The 20974-nt window shown below is 42.6% G+C and overlaps 1 protein-coding gene across 2 annotated transcripts in view; it reads left to right on the forward strand.

Moving 5' to 3' along the window:
- Positions 1–20974, forward strand: part of TGFBR2 (transforming growth factor beta receptor 2) — a 78125-nt gene that overhangs the window by 7067 nt on the left and 50084 nt on the right. Inside the window, exon 2 of one of the 2 annotated variants that reach the window (XM_032784161.2) lies at positions 1277–1396. The exons of the other annotated variant lie outside the window; for it this stretch is intronic. Coding sequence (XP_032640052.1) covers positions 1277–1396 — 120 coding nt within the window. The remainder of the gene's footprint in view (positions 1–1276; positions 1397–20974) is intronic. 2 annotated transcript variants of the gene reach the window in all.

The following is a 20974-nucleotide window of genomic DNA, read 5'->3' on the forward strand; positions in this document are numbered from 1 at the left end:
TTATATTATTTGGGATGGGGTATCTGCACACATTTTGATAGGATTTACATGATAGTATCTGTAGTTCAGTTGATTTTTAACATGTCTATTGTATGTGATCATAATGGATCCAAGATTATTTGTTTACTCTGTGTTACAGCAACAGCTTGAGACCCCAACTGAGATCAGCACCCCATTATTCTAGGCATTGTACAACCACATAGTAAGGGATGGTCCCTGCCCCCAAACAGATATTCTAAGTGTACGCTGACATCAAATACAATGTAACAGTCTTTTCAACATTGTGTGGCCCTAATATATTATTTATTCTCTGTATTGCTGTAGTGAAGAGAAGTATTCTAAAGCACCAGAGCACTATGTTCTACTAATATGTGCTTTGCACTTATAGAATGCTTTTCTTCTGTACATTTCAAAATGGTTTTGTAAAAGTAGTTAAGCACCAATATCCTGATTTTTAAAGAGGGGGAAACTGAGACATTGAGAAGTTAAAGTGTGATCCTAATTTGAAAAGTAACTGTAAACATGACATCATAGTATAACTGTTTTATTGACTCCCAGCAAATTCCAGATCAAATTTGCGTGCTCTCTCTCTGTGTATATATAGTAAATAAGCATATCTAACAGCCATTGCCACAAGTTCAACCTGTGATTTGTAAGTCAAGCTGTGCTCTTTCTAGCTTATGCATTGTCACCAGTGATAGAGGTTCTGAAAGATAATTTCTGCCCTATTACACCTGTACAACCCCACTGAGACATTGTACTATTGTAACCGAAGGCATAATTTGGCTCTGCAATTGAACTGAGTTAAAAAATCTGTTGATGCAGGTGCCAAAATGAAATCCATCTCACTCTCCCATGATTGTATTGCCTCTTCCAAGGAGTAAAAAGGAAGATTCACTCACTTTTCTAACAAAAATAAATGTATTTGACGGAATACACCCAGAGACCAGGTCTGTTAAGTAGGAAGGTGTCATTTTTCAAAGCAGCTTGCCAAGTAGAGACAGTATGGCTCTTTCACGCCTAAGGCACATTAATAGATACATTGGAAAACTAGCCTTTGTGCAAATAAAGTACATCTAGGGCCAGGTCTTCCTCTGGCATAAATCAGCATAATTCTATTGAAGGCAATAAAGCTACACTGATTTATGTCAACTGAGGATCTGCCCCACAGAATTAGTAACTGGCAACTGTGAGTTATGAGGCTCTAATTCCCTTGAGCAGATCTTTGTGATATCATATCTTACAAGAGCCAAAATGATATGGTTCTCTTTCCCAGAACAAGAAAGTAATTTGGCTGCAGCATTTGGGACTCCCTGGAGCCTAGAGAGTAGAGATTTCAGGAGGACATGGGAAGAGGGAATTTCCAGAATTCCAGAATGCCGGGACATGATCAAAGGTATGATTAAGGCTTTTAACTTGGGCAGAACCAAGGGGAGAAAGGGGAATAGGCAGACTCACAAAAAAAGGAGCTGTGAGAAGCAAAATACTTTAATAGTATTTTACGTTAATATAATGCTTTTCATTCCCCTTAAGGCCTGTCTATACTGCAGCTGGGAGTGAGCTTCCCAGCCTAGGTAGATAGACTTGTGCTAGTGGGGCTTGCTCTAGTGTGCTAAATATTAGCTGTACAGATGTTGCCGCACTGGGAGAGGCTCAGGCAAGCCTCCTGAGCTCAGAGCCCTGGAGTAGTGTGAATTTGAACTCAGGTGGCTAGCTTGAGCTTCAGTTGATGTGGCAATGTCCACGCTGCTCTTTTTAGCGCACTAGCACAAACCCCACTACTGAAATATATCTGCCAGGGGTTGGAGGCCCTCTCCCAGCTGCCATGTAGTCATACTCATGGACTTAAGTGGGAGCTTGTAAGGGTCCGGTGCTGGGGCTCATCCCTCTCAGGCGCAGCAGGGAGCCAGGGCGCCTCGCTACAAGCAGCAATCTGGCCAGGGCCTAGACCCCTCAGCAGGAGCTGAGCAAACAAATAGTCTCTAAGCAAGGCAGAGTCCCGGCCCTTCAGCAGGAGCCGGGTAAGCACGGAGTCTATAAGCCTGGCCCTGAAGCAGGGTAGGCAGTAGCAGTCAGTGCTCAGACCCTTCAGCAGGGGTTGAGCAAACAAATGGTCTCTAGGAGCCCAGGCCCTGGGTCACGGTGGGGCAGTAAGCAGTTCAGCACTCAGGCCTTTCAGCAGGCTGAGCAAACACAGGATATCAGCCCGGCCCTTGGGCAGGGCGGGGCAGTAAGCAGTTCAGGCTCAGACCTTTCAGCAGGGCTGAGCAACAAGTCAATAGTCTATAAGCCCAGGCCCTTGGGCAGGGTGGGGCAGCACACAGTTCAAGCTCAGGCCTTACAGCAGGCGGAGCAAACACAGAGTCTCTAAGCCCGGCCCTGGAGCAGGGCGGGGCAATAAGCAGTTCAAGCTCCACTCCTTCAGCAAGGGGCTGAGCAGCAGTTCAAAACAGTGAGTCTATAAGGCCCAAGCCCTGGCTCAGGGCGGGCAACCAACAGGTACAGAGCTCAGACTCTCGGGCAGGGGGCTGAGCAATAGTTTAAACTGTAAGTCTATAACGAAGGCCTCTTCAGACCAGCGGGATGGGGAGTCTGCCACACTTGGAAGGGTGGCAAGGGGGATGCAGGCCCTCCCACTCCACTGCGTCCCAACCCGGGGACCTAGCAGCGGCAAGGGTTCGCTGCAGTCAGTGGGGAATCCTGGCCACAACACACTGATATTGGTTCGGGGTCCCCTGGAGCCAGACTGGGGTCAGCTTCCCCCGGGCCACTTCCAATCTCCCCCTCTCTAGGTACCTGTCCTTCGCTGGCATCGTCCAGTGGGTCCCAGACCATGGGTTCCTCAGGGTACCGGGCGTAGGGAGGCTCAGGCCAGCGCTCCTCAGGGTACCGGGCGTAGGGAGGCTCAGGCCAGCGCTCCTTGGGGTACCGGGCGTAGGGAGGCTCAGGCCAGTGCTCCTCCGGGTAGTGAGCACTTGGCAGGCTGGGCCCAGCAGGAGCTCAGGCACCAGTGTCTGTCCTCTCCAGCAGTCTACGGCCAACTGAGTTCTAAGGCCGGGCTTTTATACTTCCTGTCCCGCCCCTTGACTTCTGGGGTGGGGGCGGGGACAGGCGGTGGTGGCTCCGCCCACTGAGGCACCTGTTTTGGCTCGTCCCTCTCAGGTGCGGCGGGGAGCCAGGGCGCCTCGCTACAGAGCTGAAATCACTTAATGCCTAGCAAGACTGGCACTTATATTTTTTTATGCCTGTGAAAGAGAAGTCTCTATCCACCAACTTCCATGGTATTTGTCCGTGAGTTTTGGGTTTGAAGTACATCTGAAGCCATCATAATAATAATGGTTAGCACTTTTCCCCCTTAGATCTTGAAATGCTTGTTGGTATGTCTGTGTGTTTTATTTGTGTTTTAAAAAAATAGATGTATGGAGAGGGAGATATGATATGGTGTAATTAGTACTTCTTTACTTGGTTTTTTCTCAAAACGCCTAGTCTCTTAAAATATTCCTTGGATGGACAGAAATTGCTCCAAGTTTGCAATTTTAAGGCTGATGTTGACAGGTGAAAAGTACAGTAATTTTGCTTCCATTCATTCTGGAGTTAGTAATTAGCCCAGAGTAACACTTCTCTGTTGTTTTGAGTAAGGCATTACACGACTACAGGGTGACTATTTTTTTTTCCTTTGGCCCAAAATGTGCAGCATTATAAAAATATACAAAATTTAAGAACATGTTTCTTCTTTATGTTTTCAGTGATTACACTGAAATTGGCCCCCTTTTTCTCTGGGAACATATTATAAAAGCCCTTATTCCCAACTTGGCTCCATGGAAATCTTAAAGATTAACTATCTTGCAGCATGGCTGTAGGTGTCTTGATGCCAGACATGCCGCTGCCTGCTGAAAACCCCATAGGATGGGTCCATGATCAGAGAAGGAAATCTTTGAGATTTACATTGTGGATTTTTCCTGAACCATCCCCTCTATTGGAGGGATACGGTGGGCTGTGGATTTTGGAGGCCACAGCTTCATCAACCCCATTGATCATGATCAGGAATACTGTAATACATGAGGATGGAGAAGAGCTGTCATGGAGTGGTGGCTGCTGCTACACTGTCTCGTTTACCTCCCATTGGTTGGTTTGCAGCCCAAGCCAACAGAATGTCCTTCCTCTTCATATTTCCACAAGGAAATCCCAAGCTCTGCAGGGGACTGCACTATGGAACACAGTGCCTGCCCTGCAGCAACCCCTTCCTCCTTCACCCCTTCAACCCTACTGTGTGTGGGCCTCTGATGGGAGGCATCCCTGTTGGCCAAGGGAGGGAAGGATGGTGCCATGGCAGTGACATTCTCCTGCTTCCCCAAGGAAATAGGGTGATGTATGTGGGTGGGTGACCCCTCCATGTGTGTCAGTTTGGGTTCAAAGAGAGTCTTGAGCGCAGTAATTCTTCAACAGAATTTCTGGATGAGAGCCCTAAGGCCATCAGGAAGCCCAGTCAGTCTTGCATTGTTTCTCTTCTCTGTAGGTGTCTTGTGCCAAGACAGTGCAAGTTAAACAAGACACAGGACTAATCCGTTTCCCCAGTTAAGACCTTCTGTGTGGTATGAGCCATCGAGGAGCAGTGATGGTACAAGGTGGCCCCATCTTGTGTTACTTGACTGTTTTATGGTCTAGCTCTTTTCTATCATGGCTGTTTTGATGGATATTGTATTGTGCAAGCTGAGTTGTACTTCCTCTAACTTGGCTATTTTTGTATGTGTGAAGTGCAGTGTGTTTTGTCACATGTGCTTACCAATGGTGTCAAATTGGGAACACTGATCTCTGTCCTGGTGGGTGAAGTTTGAGGGTGAATGCTATAAGCAGACCATCATTCGTTTGCAATCATTATAAAGTATCTTAACCTTCAAAGCTAATGTTGATACATCTCTACTACTACCACTCACCACATGCATCAAGGTAGAAGAAACTTGCATCTACATTTCCCTCTCCCTCCCCCACCCAGCTGTAGTCTGGCATTGACCGTACCCACCAAGATAAGTCTTCCTTCCCATAAAGTGTGAACTTTATTATATAAAATTGTGCATTTTGTGCTTATTAAACGGAGGAACAGATAACTTGGACTAGGTAGGAACAGTGCATACGCCCAGTGGTGCTGGAACCCTTTTAATAGTGGAGGTGCTGAAAGTCAGCCCCCTTACCGCTGTCCTCGCTCCTCCCCCCAGCTGGGTCTGGGAGCAGTGCCATGTCTCTGGGAGGAGGGGCAGGACCCAGACAGGGGTGAGGGGGCAAAGGCTGCGGGCAGGCACTGGGCGCAGGGCCAGTAGCAGAGTAGCATTGGATTAACACTCAATATGGATTGTGTAGACAATCACTGAAGTGAACAAGCAGCCGTTCCAATGACGCTAGATGAATTCAGAATAGAAATGTGCAATATTTTTTTAAACAATGAAGGTAATTAACCGTTAGAACAACCTGTCTAGAGACTTGATAGATTTTCCATCATTTGAAATCTTTAAATCAGGATTGGCTATCTTCTTAAAATGTAAACAATGGCTCAAACAAAAGTTGTGGCCTTGATGCAGAAACTGCTGGGTGGGTTCCTATCCTGAGTTATACAGGAGGTCAGACTAGATGAATGATCCTTTTGGGCCTTACATCCTGTGAATCATCAGGTGTTTGTTTAGCACCAAAAACTGGTTTTACTTATGTCCTATATCAGAATTTGGATTAGTGTCTCCAGAAGCAATAAAGAGTTAAGTCACTCTGCTGACTAACCCCTTGAAAGGACATTTCATACATGTATGGGCTATACAGTTTTGCATCCATGGAATTTTAAAACGTATCCTTTCCCATGGAAAGTTTCTTTTTGTTTAAATTATCATGTTGTTGAATTTGGAAAGCTTGGACACTTTTTGTTTTAAGACCATTCTGTTAGATGGATGTTCTAGTCCTATTAATCCTTTCTAAGATATCACAGAAAGTAGGTACCTTCCATATGCTGGTATCGTACTATATCATGTCTCTAGCTGAACTACCATTCAAAAACTCATTAAGTGTAGCCACATTTTGCTTTTAAAATTTTGTAATTGTTAAGAGGAAAAGAGATTTGAACAAAAATTATGAGTCAGAGGGAAGGCATGTCTGATTCTGAGTTCTTCCAAGAAAGGTTTTCCTGATACACCTGAGGAAGTGGTGTGCGTTTCTCAGTCTTACACCCATCCTCCTTTCTCCTCACACCTCCTCCTTTTGCAGAAGTAATTGTTTTGCAGACTTTTGGTTGGCTTTCCCTTGCACTTCTAATTGGAATTTTTCTTTTAAAAAAAGACATCTGAAAAATGCACATGCTGACTTTAAGAACTGTTGGGCTATTGAGAAAGAACTGTTAAAGTAGTCTCAAGAGTATCTAGGAGATGGCCATTATCTTAAGCTTGGGGCATGCTGGAGACAGTGGGTTATGGAAACAGTGACCATCATAAAAGACTGCTTTTTCATTAAATATTTCCACGCAGGTAGATATGTTTTTTTTAAAAAAAATCAACTCTATCCATACAGTTCACTGTATGAGCTTAATTACAAAGTTATTCTGGCTAAACATCCGGTACTGTACTTCATAACCAAGCTAGAACAGCCTGCTTTCTCTCTCTCACCTTCAGACAGGTAGACTAAACATTTTAGCCTGGCAAGTTCCTTCACACTGAGCTGTCTCTTTCTTTGAGAATATCCTTGCCTCATGTTGTAATGCCAGGCCTTTTGGTGCAGACAACTGAAGCACATTGAGCAGTGACTAAAAGAATCTACTGCAGGCAGTAAGAAGTGATTTTTCTTGTATGCACATATGCATATTTGTTAGTGTCAGAGCGTTGCTAGCCTTTAAATGCGAGTGTCATGTATGCTGGATTCCACAGACATCTACGTGAGAATGTACCCCAGAAGAAAGCTGTTTTACAGCACATTGTACAAATGTAGCTTCCTTGCATTCATGTTCTAGAGACAATGGTAGTGATGGGGCCCTTTGGTCCATTGGACCCTCTAAAGGGTTTGGTTATGGAGTGAAATCCAGGTCCCACTGAAGTTATGGTAAAATACCCATTTACTTCAATAGGGGCTGGATTTCACCCATGAATTTTTACTTTAAACCTGGTAACACTCCCTACAGTGAAGAGAAATTTGTGAACAGCCTCATTCGCCCCCTTCCCCCACAGCTTTTTTTAGAATGGATTACAAGCTGCTGATTTGGCTACAGTGAGGTTAGGCAAGGAATCCATTTGTAAACATATTAAAAGGATTAGATGATCAGTGAGGCATGCTAACCAACCAATCTGGGGTAGATAAGAGGCTGTCTCCATACACCTCTCTCAAAAAATCTGGTATATTGTGGCACTGTGGGCTTGTCTACACTTACTGGAGGATCGATGCTGCGACAATCGATGCATCAGTGGTCGATTTTAGCAGGTTTAGTGAAGACCTGCTAAATTGACCACCGATGGCTTTTCCATTGATGCCAGTACTCCACTTGATCGAGAAGAGTAAGAGGAGTACACGGGAGAGCATCTCCCATCAACATTACGTAGTGTAGACCTTGCAGTACATAGATCTATTCATGAAACTCAAATTGCGTAGCTTAGATCGACTGTTCCCCTTAGGCCTAAAGCATAACATAAGGGACATTAGGACTCCTAAGTAGAAGTCTCAGAATGAAAACATTTCTAAGATTGGCTTGATTTTATGAGCTATGTCCTATTCTCAATGCATTGTATATAATTTCCATTAATGATGGTGTGAATTAGATGCATCCATCAAGAGACCCTACCCCGAAGGTTATAACATTCTGCTACCTTTTCTCACATGTAACCTGAGAAAGACAAATATTGCCATCCAAGCTGTTGAATTTGAGAAGGTTGTGTATTTTTTCCCCATAAATCCATTCAAAGTGATTTTGCTCCCAAAGAATTAAGTTTCTGTCTAACTTTACTTTGAGGAGAGTGATTTATGATTTTAACAGAGCTGATGGATTATGGAAGTGAGTAATTTCTTTTTATGCTATTCCTGTTGAATCTGTCATTCAAATGTTACTGTCCATCAACAAAGCTGTTTGCAGCGAGTCTTTTCACAGGGAAATTTTGCCTTGCAGTCAACAAGATCTGAACAGAGCTGCACAAAAGCTTGTTGGCCCATCAGTGATTGACAGAGAATTTCCTTTTTGTAAAATAAGTCTTTTTATTTCACTACAATTAATTTCCCAAGTTAGATTAACTAGAATGGATCAGAAAAAGAGGTACAATACAGCCGTTAGAAAATAAATTGTATGGAATTCTATAATATTAAAACAATTCATTTTATTGTAAACTAGTGTTTTAGACCAATGCTGTAGTACCTTATAAGAATGTTTTTAGCGATGTGTCCAAAATATAATTCTAGATCTCACCTCTCCCACTACTGCTGAAATTTGGAGAAGTTCAAAATCTAAGCAAAGGACCAAATTTTGCAAATGTCCCTATGTTTACAGTGAGCTGAAACAACCCCCCTGAAATAAGCACCCCTGAATTTTAGTACTTGAACTCTGGATCCAAATTTTGTAGTGGGGGCTCACTTTTTTTTTTTTTTTTTTTTTTTAAAGTATGAGAGGATCCGATTTTTAAACATGGTAACAGTGCACCCACAAAAATACAAATGCACTTATTGCATATGGAAAGTAAGTATCGGCGCGTGTATAAATCAGTGCATATGCACGTGTGCATAACTACTGCCAGGTTAGAAGCACAATTGCCTGGTTAATGCATTACAATACTCTTTACAACACAGTGATTTGTGTAACTGATAAATACGAGTCCCATGAATATGCTGGATGTTTATGGAAAGTTTTATAAAAGTTTCAGGCTGGTTAGTCAGTGATATGCATGTGAGTATACATCTCGTATGGGAATAGTGGAGATTCTCAACATGTGAATCCCCCCATTCCTTTCACTGAAGTAAATTTGCTCGGTCACTTCCAATCATAGATGGCTAGATTAATTACATCAGACTGAAAGAATAAACTAGTCCTCAGGTTCATGAAGCACCCCATGAATCTAGGTACTGACTCTTGTACCTTCTTTGAAGTGCGGCAGAAACTGACACCACGGATACTGGGGTGCATTGGTGAAGGAGCTCAGTGAGAAATCATAGTTTGAAAAAACTCTAGAAACATTAGTATGCACTCTTCTAACACAGTAAAAAAAAAAAAAAAAAAAAAAGTTAAATAGAGCACTATAATTTTCTTACTCTAAACCACATAATCTGAGCCAAAATCTTGTTAGGTCTTACTTATGCCATTTATGTGTCTGGTGCTTCATAATTATGAGGTATTATCAGTGCAGAAAGGTGACATTTTAAGTTTTATGGGAACAGATGCAGCCCACTCAGGGTTATATTTTAAGAGTTCTTTTGATTTCTTTTTAAAAAATCTTAACATCCAGGGTTTTGGGCCTGATTCTAATCTCATTTAAATCAGTGAACTTACTCCCAAAGTATTAGAGTATAAGTGAAATCAGAATCAGGCCCTTTAATTTCACCCAACTGGAACTAGAACTGTGAAAAATATTCATAACAAAAACCGAAACTCAGGCAAGGTTTACCAAAGTTCACTGACTGTTTGGCCAGGCAAGTTTCAAGCAAACCTTCGGGGCACTGGGTGAAAACGGCAGAGCCACCAACTTTCACAAGGTTTTTCCTCTAAAGCAAGGCAGAACTGGTGGTTTGGTTGAAAACTCATGGGGTGCATCTCACCCAAACCAAAACTAGGGTTGCCAACTCTGACTGAAACTATTCCGTTGCGTTCAATAGTCATTGTGAGATCAATGGTGATTCTGAGAGATTCCAGGCCAATCCTGGAGGGTTGGCAACTCTAACCAAAACACTTGGAAGGGAGAAATAGATCCACTTAATAACACAGTACTTTTCTCTTAGATTATACCGTCTCATCAAGAAAATACAGTACATTTTACCAACATTGATCCACTAGCCTCTGTCCAAATCCCTGCGAGGTAGGGAAATCTGTTTTTCCCACTTAGTCGAGGAAACTGTGACAGAGACATTCAGGTCAAAATTTTCAAATGCATCCAGTAATTTTGGTTGACCAACTTGAGACACTTTGGGTCTGATTTTTTTCCAGAGTGCTTGGCAATTGCAGTTGCCATGGAAGTAAATAAGACCTGCAGCTTTTTACCGTCTCTGAAAATCAAGCCCTAAGGCTCAGATCCTCAAAAGTATTTAGGGAGTTTAGGTATCTCTTGAGGCACCAAAGTCCAGATTCTCAAGATAGTTATCCAAAAATTGTTGCATCCAGAATTAGTGAAGTCTCTTAAAAATGTTGGCTTAAGTGATTTGCTCCAGGTCCCACAGGAAGTCTGTGGTAGAGATGAGAACAGAACCTCAAATATCCGACTCCCAGTCCTGTGCCTTAACCACAAGAACACCCTTTCTCTGCTGAGTGAGCTCTTTCTGGAATATCTGAGAAATGAGCCAATGAATGCTTCCTAAGAGGGACACCAGGGAAATGTTTAATTATTCTCACAATATGCAATTTCCTACAATCAAAAAGGAATACTTTTTTTATAATTTGCTATCAGTAAATATGTGTAAATGTGTGAGTTTCTGTAGTGGGAGCCACAAAGGTACGAGTGCTCTCAGTGCATGGAAAATTGAACCAGTCTTCAAAAACTGTACCCATAGAATGAGTACAACCGCAGGACAGGCTTCAGACTGAAACCACTGTGTATCACATAGCTTGACATGTGACATACACCAGTGAGATCTACATGGGCATTTTTCTTCCAAAGGCTGCAGAGAAACTTTGCTTCAGTAACATTATGGGTATATGACTCAAAAAAAAAAAAAAAAAAAAAAAAAACAACACCCTAATATGTTTTCTACATTTTCCTCCATAAGAGGTGAAAGAGACATTAACCCTTAGCTATCTGTTTATGACAACCAGGTCTTTGAGGTCAGCTTAAAAGGAAAAAAAAAAAAAAAAAAAAAAACACCAGGAAATTCAAAGATAAGACTGGTATCAGAGGGGTAGCCGTGTTTGTCTGGATCTATAAAAAGCAACAAAGAGTCCTGTGGCACGTTGTAGACTAACAGATGTATTGGAGCATAAGCTTTGCATCTGACGAAGTGAGTATTCACCCTCGAAAGCTCATGCTCCAGTACATCTGTTAGTCTATAAGGTGCCACAGGACTCTTTGTTGCTCTTTAAAGATAAGACTGATGCTTTCCCTTTCATTCACAAAGCAACCCAGCCCTATTGAGGATGGGGAGTCAGCCATAGCTTTGAATTTCCTCTCTTTTGTTGTGCTTTATCACAGCCTTAATGTAGAATATAGGAGTTGGTGCTTCATTTCCTATGCTTAACTTTTAAAAAAGGTCATAAAATGAATGTTTGTTTGTGAGACCGGAAGGGGGTCTCTTTTAGTCTCTTTAAATAAGCAGTATTTAATCCTATGTAGACATAATCTGGGCTAGATTAACCATTTGTAAAATACTCTGTCAAGCATTTGTGAAAGGCATATTGTTTATCCAGCTAAATATGTATTTAGTCCTCTTAAGGTACATGTACGCCGCAGTAAAAGACCTGCGGCACAGCTGCAGTTGCTCCAGATCAGCCGATTCAGGTTTGAAGGGCTAAAAATAGAAGTGTCGATATTTGGGTTTGGGATGAAACCCTGCAAGGAGTGGGTCTCAGAACCCAGGTTCCAGACTGAGCTCAAATGTCTACATGGTTATTTTTAGCCCCACAGATTAAGCCCTGTGCACCCAAGTGAATTGACCCAGGCTCTGAGACTCGGTTATGTGGGTTGTTTATTGCAGTGTAGATGTACCGTTAGTCTGCACACTTTCCCTTGTGAGCCATTATAGCCCAGTTCTTTCCCTCCTACTCACTCTTGTCATACTTGGTTCTGCTTCTAAGTATCTGTGCTTGTAGTAAACCCTAACTAAAATTTCACCACTTCTATATGCTGTTAAAATAGAGAGATTCTTCCATTGCATGCAATGGTTAACTGAGATTTCTGACTTCTTGTTCCATACTCTTTTCTGTTTTCCTTCTGCATGTATTATCATTGTTCCACTCCTTTGGAAACAGCAGCTTTCCCCACATTACAGTACTGACTATTTAATATTCTTCACTGTGCGTGGCATGTGCACCTGTATTTCCCCTCCCTCTGGTACAGGAAGGGCACCCTCTCTCAGGTGTCCAACTCCCCTCGCCATCACCTCTCTTAGACGGAAACACAACTCTCTCTCCCTTCCGACCAGGTATCTCCAGGTTAAATAGACAGGCTGCCCATGCATGCTGGCTTCATTTCCCTTCTGTCACGATTAACGGTGTGACTGCCCACAGTTTTATGGTACCTCGCAGCACTCCCTATGCAACCCTATTTTATTCTTAAGGTAAAAGCACGACAGAGAAAACAATAAAAGACTCTACCCACATGTGACTAAGCTTACCAGAGATCACCCCAACCCTAATGTGGGCTCTTTCAGGAGCAGCTCATCAACGACCAGAGGGTTCCCTTGTGGTTTTCAGTTCATCACAGCTTTAGCTCCAAACAACTACATAGTTTTATGGGGTCTCCATCAGCCCAGTCAATCCTACCAACCTTTCCTAAGGACTATGGCCCTCCATGGATCAGGAGTCCTTCTGTGTCAAAGTTAGACTCAGGACTCACAGTTTGTCAGACCACTCGGTTTTATTAGCACAGCGCTCTGCTAATAACACCCAGATAACGTGAGCACCATGCAGGACAAAAACTATCTTATTTATACAAATAAAAGGGCGAGTACTTAGTGAGATAACAAAGGAAGTAGACTCTGATAAGTTTACCTGGGCTCGGCATGCATGTCTTATTTTCTTACTAACTATTACTGATCTTCTGTTAATGTTTTGCCATTAGCATCCTTGTTTATGCCTAATGTTTCTTTTCCTGGCATCTGTATTTCAACATTTCTTATTTCTGCTTAAAGGTACATACACATTTCTTTAATCCATTCTTATTTTTACAATATAATTCATTCTACTTTCACAATCCTTCCTTTTGGTCAAGCTCACGCCAAGACCAACATTTTACTGGGTTCCACATATGAACCGTTCTTTATCTCTTTGTTCATCAGCAGTATTCAAAATCATCATATAAGCACTCTGTTTTGGGGCAGTCACCTGGGTGGCATGCCTTACACGATTTTGGATACAACAGGAGACTAACTGAAAACATACAAAAATTATTAAGATTCCAAACAGGATAGTCAGGGCTCCCTGAAACAACCAGTTTCCTATGCCAGAGAAATTGAACAGGTAACTTAGCCACTTCCATAAAGAACTCAGCTCTTCATGGGGAAGATATGAGATTTGTTCTAAGTGGCTACAGCGATCTGTTACCTCATTGGTATCGTCAGGTATAAACACACAACATTGTTTTCCAATGATAGCACAGGTCCCTCCTTTGGCTGCCAGCACTATGTCCAATGCTTGATGGTGTGATTTTAACAACAATTTCTTCACTTAACAAATTTTGTCTCACCGTACTGGAGACATACTGCATTTATTTATATTGATAAGTATCTAACAATGATTTTTCTTTTGCTTTAACAGATGCATCAAAACCTTAATATTTTCTGATATTACCCAAAACATCTTATGTTCTAAATATCTGCATTTCAGTATATTCCATAGCTGTTGCAGTATGTTTTTTACTTTCATTTGTTTTTGTAATAGGTTGTTCTGTAGCAGGTATTAGCTTTTTCTGATTTTCTGAAAGACAAAAATAACATTTTTCTACCCCTTTCGGGGTGGCATTGATTATCGCTTAAAAGATTCCTTTCTTTTACAAATACCCTTGCTGATTGCAGGCAAAACAGAGGAATTACCCCCATACTTTTCCTGTGTTTTTGTTCTATAGGCAGGCCAGGTTTTAATTGGTTCTACTTTTTAAGGCTATGGGGAAATTATTCCACTGTTTAGTTATTAAATTCATGAGGTGGTGTATCTCAAGTTTTCTTCTTATATAGCAGATCAAGTTTGTAATGTTTTCGTGCTGTGTTAAGCTTTAAGTTTATTCACAGGTAATAGCTGAGAAGCATCATTACAGCATATTACCTTCAAGGGATTTTTCCAAAAATCATACACACTATACATTGTTACAGGGTATTTACTAACATTTCATTTATTTCAATGTTTAATATTAACAATAATATTTGGCATCAAATTTTTCTCTTAAAGGGATCTGTTATACCATGTGTCTTTTATTTAGGCATTTCTTTTGTGCTGGCAGTTCTCACCTTCCTTTATCAGTTAGGTAATTTGCATTCAGCACAGGCTTGGCTTTGGGATTCAAAGCCATCAGCAGAGCTCAAAGACCTCTGTCTTAAAGGGACACAATCAACTTCACCAGAGTTCTGATTTTTCTTTCCACTTTCAACTCTCTGCTTACTTACAAACACACAGAGATCTGGAAAAAAGAAAACACAGTTATTGTGGCTCTTTTTGGAGCCCTAATAGGATTTTAATTCAGTAGCATTGTTTCATTTGCATTTCTTTTACCCCTTCTACAATATACACTGCACATGTCCCTAGGGAAAATGCACATTCTTCTTTACTGCAACTTTTTTATAACATTAGCCGTACCATTTTTACATAAGGTGTAATCTGTTCTGTTTTGTAAGAACAAAAGAAAACAGAGTTTTCATGTACCCTTATCAAAGTGACAGTCTGATTACACAGAGCCATATTTAAGGCTCAGTGTTTTTAACATTACTTCTTTTTGTTTTTGTGCACCTCACCTCTTCTGTTGCTTCAGAGGGTCACTGTAATTTTTTATTCTTTCACTACAGCTCTTATCTGCTATTTGTACAAAAAAAAACCCAACCAAACAAACAAAAAGACTTCAGCAATCTCGTCCCTATTCTCCTGATTTTTGACAGGACTACCCTATTGCAGCCATGACTTGTCCTTTATTTAAAAACATTTTAAATTTTGTAAAGAATCAAGTTACCCATTAAGGGTTAAATGCTAAATCCAAAGCCAAACACACTAATTACCTGTGTCTTGCAAAAGTCTGTCAGTTTTGCAACGTTGAATTAAAGAGTCAAATGAATTTTTAGTGGCATTAAAAACAAAAACAAAACCAATTTATCTCACACCTAGAAATAGGAGTTTACTTTGTTTTTAAACCAGATGTGTTGTTTTAGATTCTTAAACTTTACATATTTCAATTTCACCATTTTAAGTATTGTTCCAGGGGTTCGTTCATGCCTGCACTTACTGCTTTTCTTACTCCTGACACTATTCCCTTAGGGCTTTAAACCTGTTTTTCAGTTTCTTTATCTGTTGCTTGCCTGCTTGTCTGGGCCCAATCCTGCTTTTTTCCAGCGAACAGTTTGTGAGTGCTATTGTGGTCACTTCACAGTTTTGAAAGAAATGTTCAAGGAAAGGGACCAGGAAGGGTGGGGGGTAGTTGAGGAGCCCCCCGCGCCTGGCTGAATTGGTAGTGGAACACTAAAGAATCAGTTTCTGAGGCAGACAACACAGGGGAACAGAGCAAGGGGCTTGTTGTCCTTTTTACAATAAGATGGGAGTATGAAGGGGGTTGGATCGATCCGAGGTGGGGTTTTTTTGAGAACGCGGTAAAGGGGAGCGCTCAGTCTGGTGGTGGGAGAGGAGGCTTTTAGTAAAGCTTTTAATTTATTATTTGAATAACTGAGAGAAGCGAGTTTTGATTTTGTCCACCTACGATTTGCCTCTACCCATCACTGCATGAAACAATTAACCTCTCCTTTAGCCAATTTAGTTTTAGGTTGGCCGAATTTGTCTTTTAAGACGTCCACTTGGTCTTTGTTCCAAGATTTTAACAGTGGCCACTGAGTTTTGGGATTCCCTAGAATTGGCCTAGACCATTTTTCCAGAAATTTACAGGAGTCCGGACCCTTTTTACAGGAGTCTGGACCCATCCTAAAATACATAAAATGAGCCGGCATTCATTTAGGGAATGGTTCCGACTTAGATGCCTGGTTACCTATACAGGAGGGCTTCACACACCAATTGCACAAGAAGGAAATTCGGGTTCGTCAGAGTGATGCCCAGTGCAACACACAAAAGGAGCCCACAGGCTACTGTCTCAATTGGCCTTGCTTTCACACTAAGGGTTTTACCCAAAGTGCAGTGCGGCTGCGATTGTGCAGATTACACTTACTCAGACCGCGGGAACAGGAACCCCTTGGTCGGCCTATCCCCGGATGGAGACGGCACCCAGACTCAAACACTCCACGGGAGGATGGATAGACACAGAGACAGGACTTAGTCCAGACAAAACACCGAAATAATTACCTGACCAGATTCCTGATGTCAGATCCCCGGATCCCTACCAGAACAGAGTGGGAAGCAATAGGTTCAATGGAGTAGACTTCACTGTGGTCGTGTGCCTTTCTGTTCTGGTGGAGGGCCGCTCGGGCCAAATGTCCAGGTGCCGGCTGCCATGGTTGTCCTACAAAAATGGAATCACACAGCCCCAGTGAAGGCGGTTGCCATCTCGGTGGAACCTCCAAATTGTCAAAGTTAGACTCAGGACTCACAGTTTGTCAGACCACTCTGTTTTATTAGCACAGCGCTCTGCTAATAAAACCCAGATAATGTGAGCACCATGCAAGACACAAACTATCTTATTTATACAAATAAAAGGGCGAGTACTTAACAAGATAACAAAGGAAGCAGAACAGAACCTGATAATTTACCTGGGCTAGGCCTGCATATCTTATTTTCTTACTAACTATTACCGATCTTCTGTTATGTTTCACCATTGCTACGCACCTTGTTTATGCCTAATATTTCTTTTTCCCTAGGGCACCTTATTTCAACATTTCTTATTTCTGCTTAAAGGTACATACACATTTCTTTAATCCATTCTTATTTTTACAATATAATTCATTCTACTTTCACATCTGTTTGCTGGATCATGAAGGAAGCCCTGAGCCAGTTTGAAACTAGGCTATTATCCAAAAACCTTCTCTTTGTCTGTCTGTTGGTCTCTGGAGTATCTGCGCACCTCTCCAGGGGTAGCTTCAAAGGGCTGTTAATGGAGGAGGTACATTAGCATCCCCCTCCTACTAGAAGAGTTACACACAATAGCACGGACACAACTGCATTTTTAATGCAATGGACCCCAAAGATTTTAAACCTAGTTTAATAAGGTTTAACTTAATTCAGTAAAGTTTATCTTAATTCCATAAGGTTGGCCCAGGATATTGTCACTCTGTCACAACGCTGCTGAATGCCTTCCCATTTTGAAGGTATCATTCTGCTTGTAGCCTTGTTCCTTGTGCAGTGTAGTTCAGAGTGTGCAATCTTGTGCTCCAGCAGGAGAATGAGCAGGTTACACATAAGTGCAAGTTTTTAAAGCTTATCTATGGAGGATAAACACTAAGTGTGACAGACACACAGCTGATTTGCAGCACAAATGTTATGAGCTCTAAGAGGTAACCATTTTATGAACATGGTATGTGATCTGGTCGTCAAAGTGAAGTTATTGTACATTGAGGTTATAAGACTCTCCTGTATGAATATATTTGTCTAGCTTAAGAGTGGAGGTGGGAAGAATAAACAGGAAGGCAATGATCCTGGATAAGCAACAGCTCTGCCAATATCAGGGGTAATTACAAGACAGTGACATGCTTCCAGGCTTTAGGCTGAAGGGAGACAGCTGTTTTGTGAGGCAGGGAGTCTGAAGATCAAAAGAACCCTGAACAGTTAAAAAGTGTTATGAGGAAAAGAAGAGGATGGGGTTGCCAGGGCTGTCTAGAAAGTTCTGACAGAGAGACAAACTGACACAGAGAGAGGCTCTGCAGAAGAGCTCTATAAGGAGTTGGTCACTCCAGGGTCCTTGCAGGGAAGATGATAAAACCTCTGGTAAGCTAGACATACGTAGTCAATTTTATTGTTTTTAAGAAGTTTTCTCTTAAATGCTTATATTCTAACACTAAATGATACTTTGCTTTAAGGAGGCTATTTGGTCACTGCATTAACCACTCTCATGACTCCTGAAGGGAACAATACTTGCCTAGGTCATACCTGCTAAAGTAAACCATGGTTGATGTATGGGAGACTGCAACCCAGGGCCTGGTCTGAGAATGGGAGAATTGTGTGACTCCACCTTAAGAGACCAGAGATGGCTAAGAGTCCTTGACAGGCCTGGCCTTAGCATGAGGCGACCTGAGGCAGCTGCCTCAGGTGCCAGACTGTGGGGGGATGGGGCTCCGACCTGAGGGTAGAAAATTGTGTCTGCTGCTGGTGCATATGTATTGTCTCTGCCCTAGATGCAAAGAGATAGTGGAGTGCTGTGCTGGAGGAAAGAGGGCACAAGAGGCATAACAAGCAGGCAGGAGAAAAAGTGAGAGGAAATAACAGAAAGAAGCAGGAGCTGCAGGGAGAGAGAGGAGGAGGAGCCTCTTATGTATCTCTCTTGCACCCCAAGGAGCCTGGACTGATTAACACCAGCTTTTCAGGGAGCTTCCTGTTTCCTGCTGCTTCCCTGAACCCACTTGAGGAGAACAGGCAGTCAACTGAAGTAGTAGGAGCCAGTTCGGTCCTTAAGACGTTGATATCTTCCCTCACTCAGGCCCTGCTACCAGCCTGCTTATTTGTCTCCTTCAATTGAGTGTTGAGAGCCACTGTAGCTGGCACAGAACAGCAGCATGAGTGAAGAAGAAAACACCCCTCTGGGGCAGCATTCAGAAAAAGAAAGGAAGCTTTTCTCTCTAAGGCGGAGGAGCTCTCCTGAGATACATAGACACAATTGTTAATGGTGAGCCTTCTGGCCCAGTGAGGATGTGAGTGGTGAGGAGATGCTTGATCTCCAGTTAGTCAGACTGCAGGTGACCTGGCAGCTACTGCAACATCCATATCTCCATCTGATATGGATGTGTAACCATGCACATTCCTGAGAAAAAATGTAGATCAAAGAGTGTGGTGGAGGCGCAAGAAACAGCTGCTGTTGAGTTTAGTTACTTAAGTCTGATGATCCAGGACTGTGGACCCACTTGAGCAGTAGCCTGAGGGACTCCTCTACTGCATGGCACAGCAAGTGAAAAACTTCATGAAAATAGAAGTTTCTATCCAACACATTACTGTGTGAAATCTCCATAGTGCACAAGTGGAGAGGCCCTGGCTTATGTACTCCAAAATCCAGAATGCTCCATACTGTTTTTGCTGCAGACTCTTCAGTCTAATGTTCCAGCACACTGGGTTACAGGAACAAAGGACTGGAAAAATCTGGCTAGAAATCGGGCATGCCATGAGAAGGCAGCAAATCACCAGAGCATTCCACAGGTGAAAGAGCTTGAGATGATACTAAGGTTATAGATGATCAGCATCAAGAGAAGATTGCGTCAGAGCAGGCCGTCCTTAGGATTTATGGTGCCCTAGGCAGGATTATTAAACTGGTGCCCCTGTGCCTGACTTGATCTGAGCACACAAATATAAGCTTACAGTATTGGAAAACTTGCCATATGCATGTTATTAAAACCAGTTTAACGTAGCGAAGCCACTGTAATGCCTTGGTCGGACTCGCTAAAGAAGTAGACTATAGAAAAAATTCTGATTTGACAGAATGATGCAAATAATATAATTTTTTTAATTTGTCAACATATTATTGGAAATTTCTATGAAGAGGTATTGAAACAAGGATTTGTTTTTAATTAAAAGCAATCTTTCTGGCTTTTTTGGCTGCAAAATCAGTAATAATGTCATCATATGACAAAGACAAAGTGATGTCTTGTTCGACTGCAAGTGTTCCTGACTCATTGTAGAGCGGAGATAGTTTTTAATGAGCTTTAGTTTTGAGGAACTCTGTTCTCCTGATGCTCCTGCTACAGGAACAAGTTTGCTGGTATGAATAAACTGTACAATGTCCATCACTGATTTTGCATGTGGCAACATTGATGACAGTGTACTCAATTCTTCGTGCAGTTCAAGTCTATTTAAATCAAAACTATCACTGTGCTTCAGGAGGCTCTCTAGATTCTTGCACTTTGTCATTAGTTGCTCTTGTTTTCTTATTTTGTTGACTTTAGTTCCACTCAGCCTGCTGCCAGCTGAGTGAATCGAACCGACAGTGGGTTGAGTGGCTCAGCCAGGGTCTCAGCCGCCAGCCTGCTTAGCCCGCTGCCAGCCTGGGGTTCCTTGGGGGTCCCCAGGCCAGCAGTGGGTACTGAGTGGGGCTGGTGGAAGGGACCCCGGCTGGCAATGGGGCAGCAGCCGGAACCCCAGAGCATCAAAAATCAGCTGGCATGCCACCTTTGGCATGTGTGCCATAGGTTGCCAACCCCTGCTCTATACCAGTGATTCCCAAACTGGGGTTCGCAAACCCCTGGGGGGGTGCAGAATGTTACAGTGGATTTGCCAGAAAATTTTCACTAATGGTAGCCAGAGGACCCCGGGCATTGGAGACAGCAGGTGGGACCTGGTTGCAGGGCAGACACCTCGAGCCCCAAGGAGAGCGGGGCCGGGCAGTTTGGGCTGGCAGCCCGAGTCCTGGCGGTCAGTGCTCTGTGCGGGCTGGCAGCCCGATTAACAGGAAGAGTGGGGCTGGACAGTTGGGGCTGGCAGACTGAGCCCTGCCCCAGTAAGTGGGGGAGCAGGCAGCCCCAATCCCAGCCTGAGGCGGGCAGTTGGGGCATCCATCACACTGAGGAAATTTAAACTTAAATCCCTGAAAATATTCATTTTTCGGAGGGGCTTCATGACATTTCACAATTTAGTGAAAGGGGTTCATGGGATGTTAAAGTTTGGGAACCCCTGCTCTGTACGTTGGAGGGCTCTATTTAGGCAGTAACAAGAGTATAGAAAGTCAAACAACATTTTTTTTGTTTTTCCTGATGAAAACTGGCCCATTCCCTTCCCCATAACAACTTGTCACAAGTAATTGTCAACAACTTACATGTTTTTTGTTTTTTATGTTAT

The sequence above is a fragment of the Chelonoidis abingdonii genome, chromosome 2, assembly GCF_003597395.2.
Source record: "Chelonoidis abingdonii isolate Lonesome George chromosome 2, CheloAbing_2.0, whole genome shotgun sequence".
Lineage (NCBI taxonomy): Eukaryota > Metazoa > Chordata > Testudines > Testudinidae > Chelonoidis > Chelonoidis abingdonii.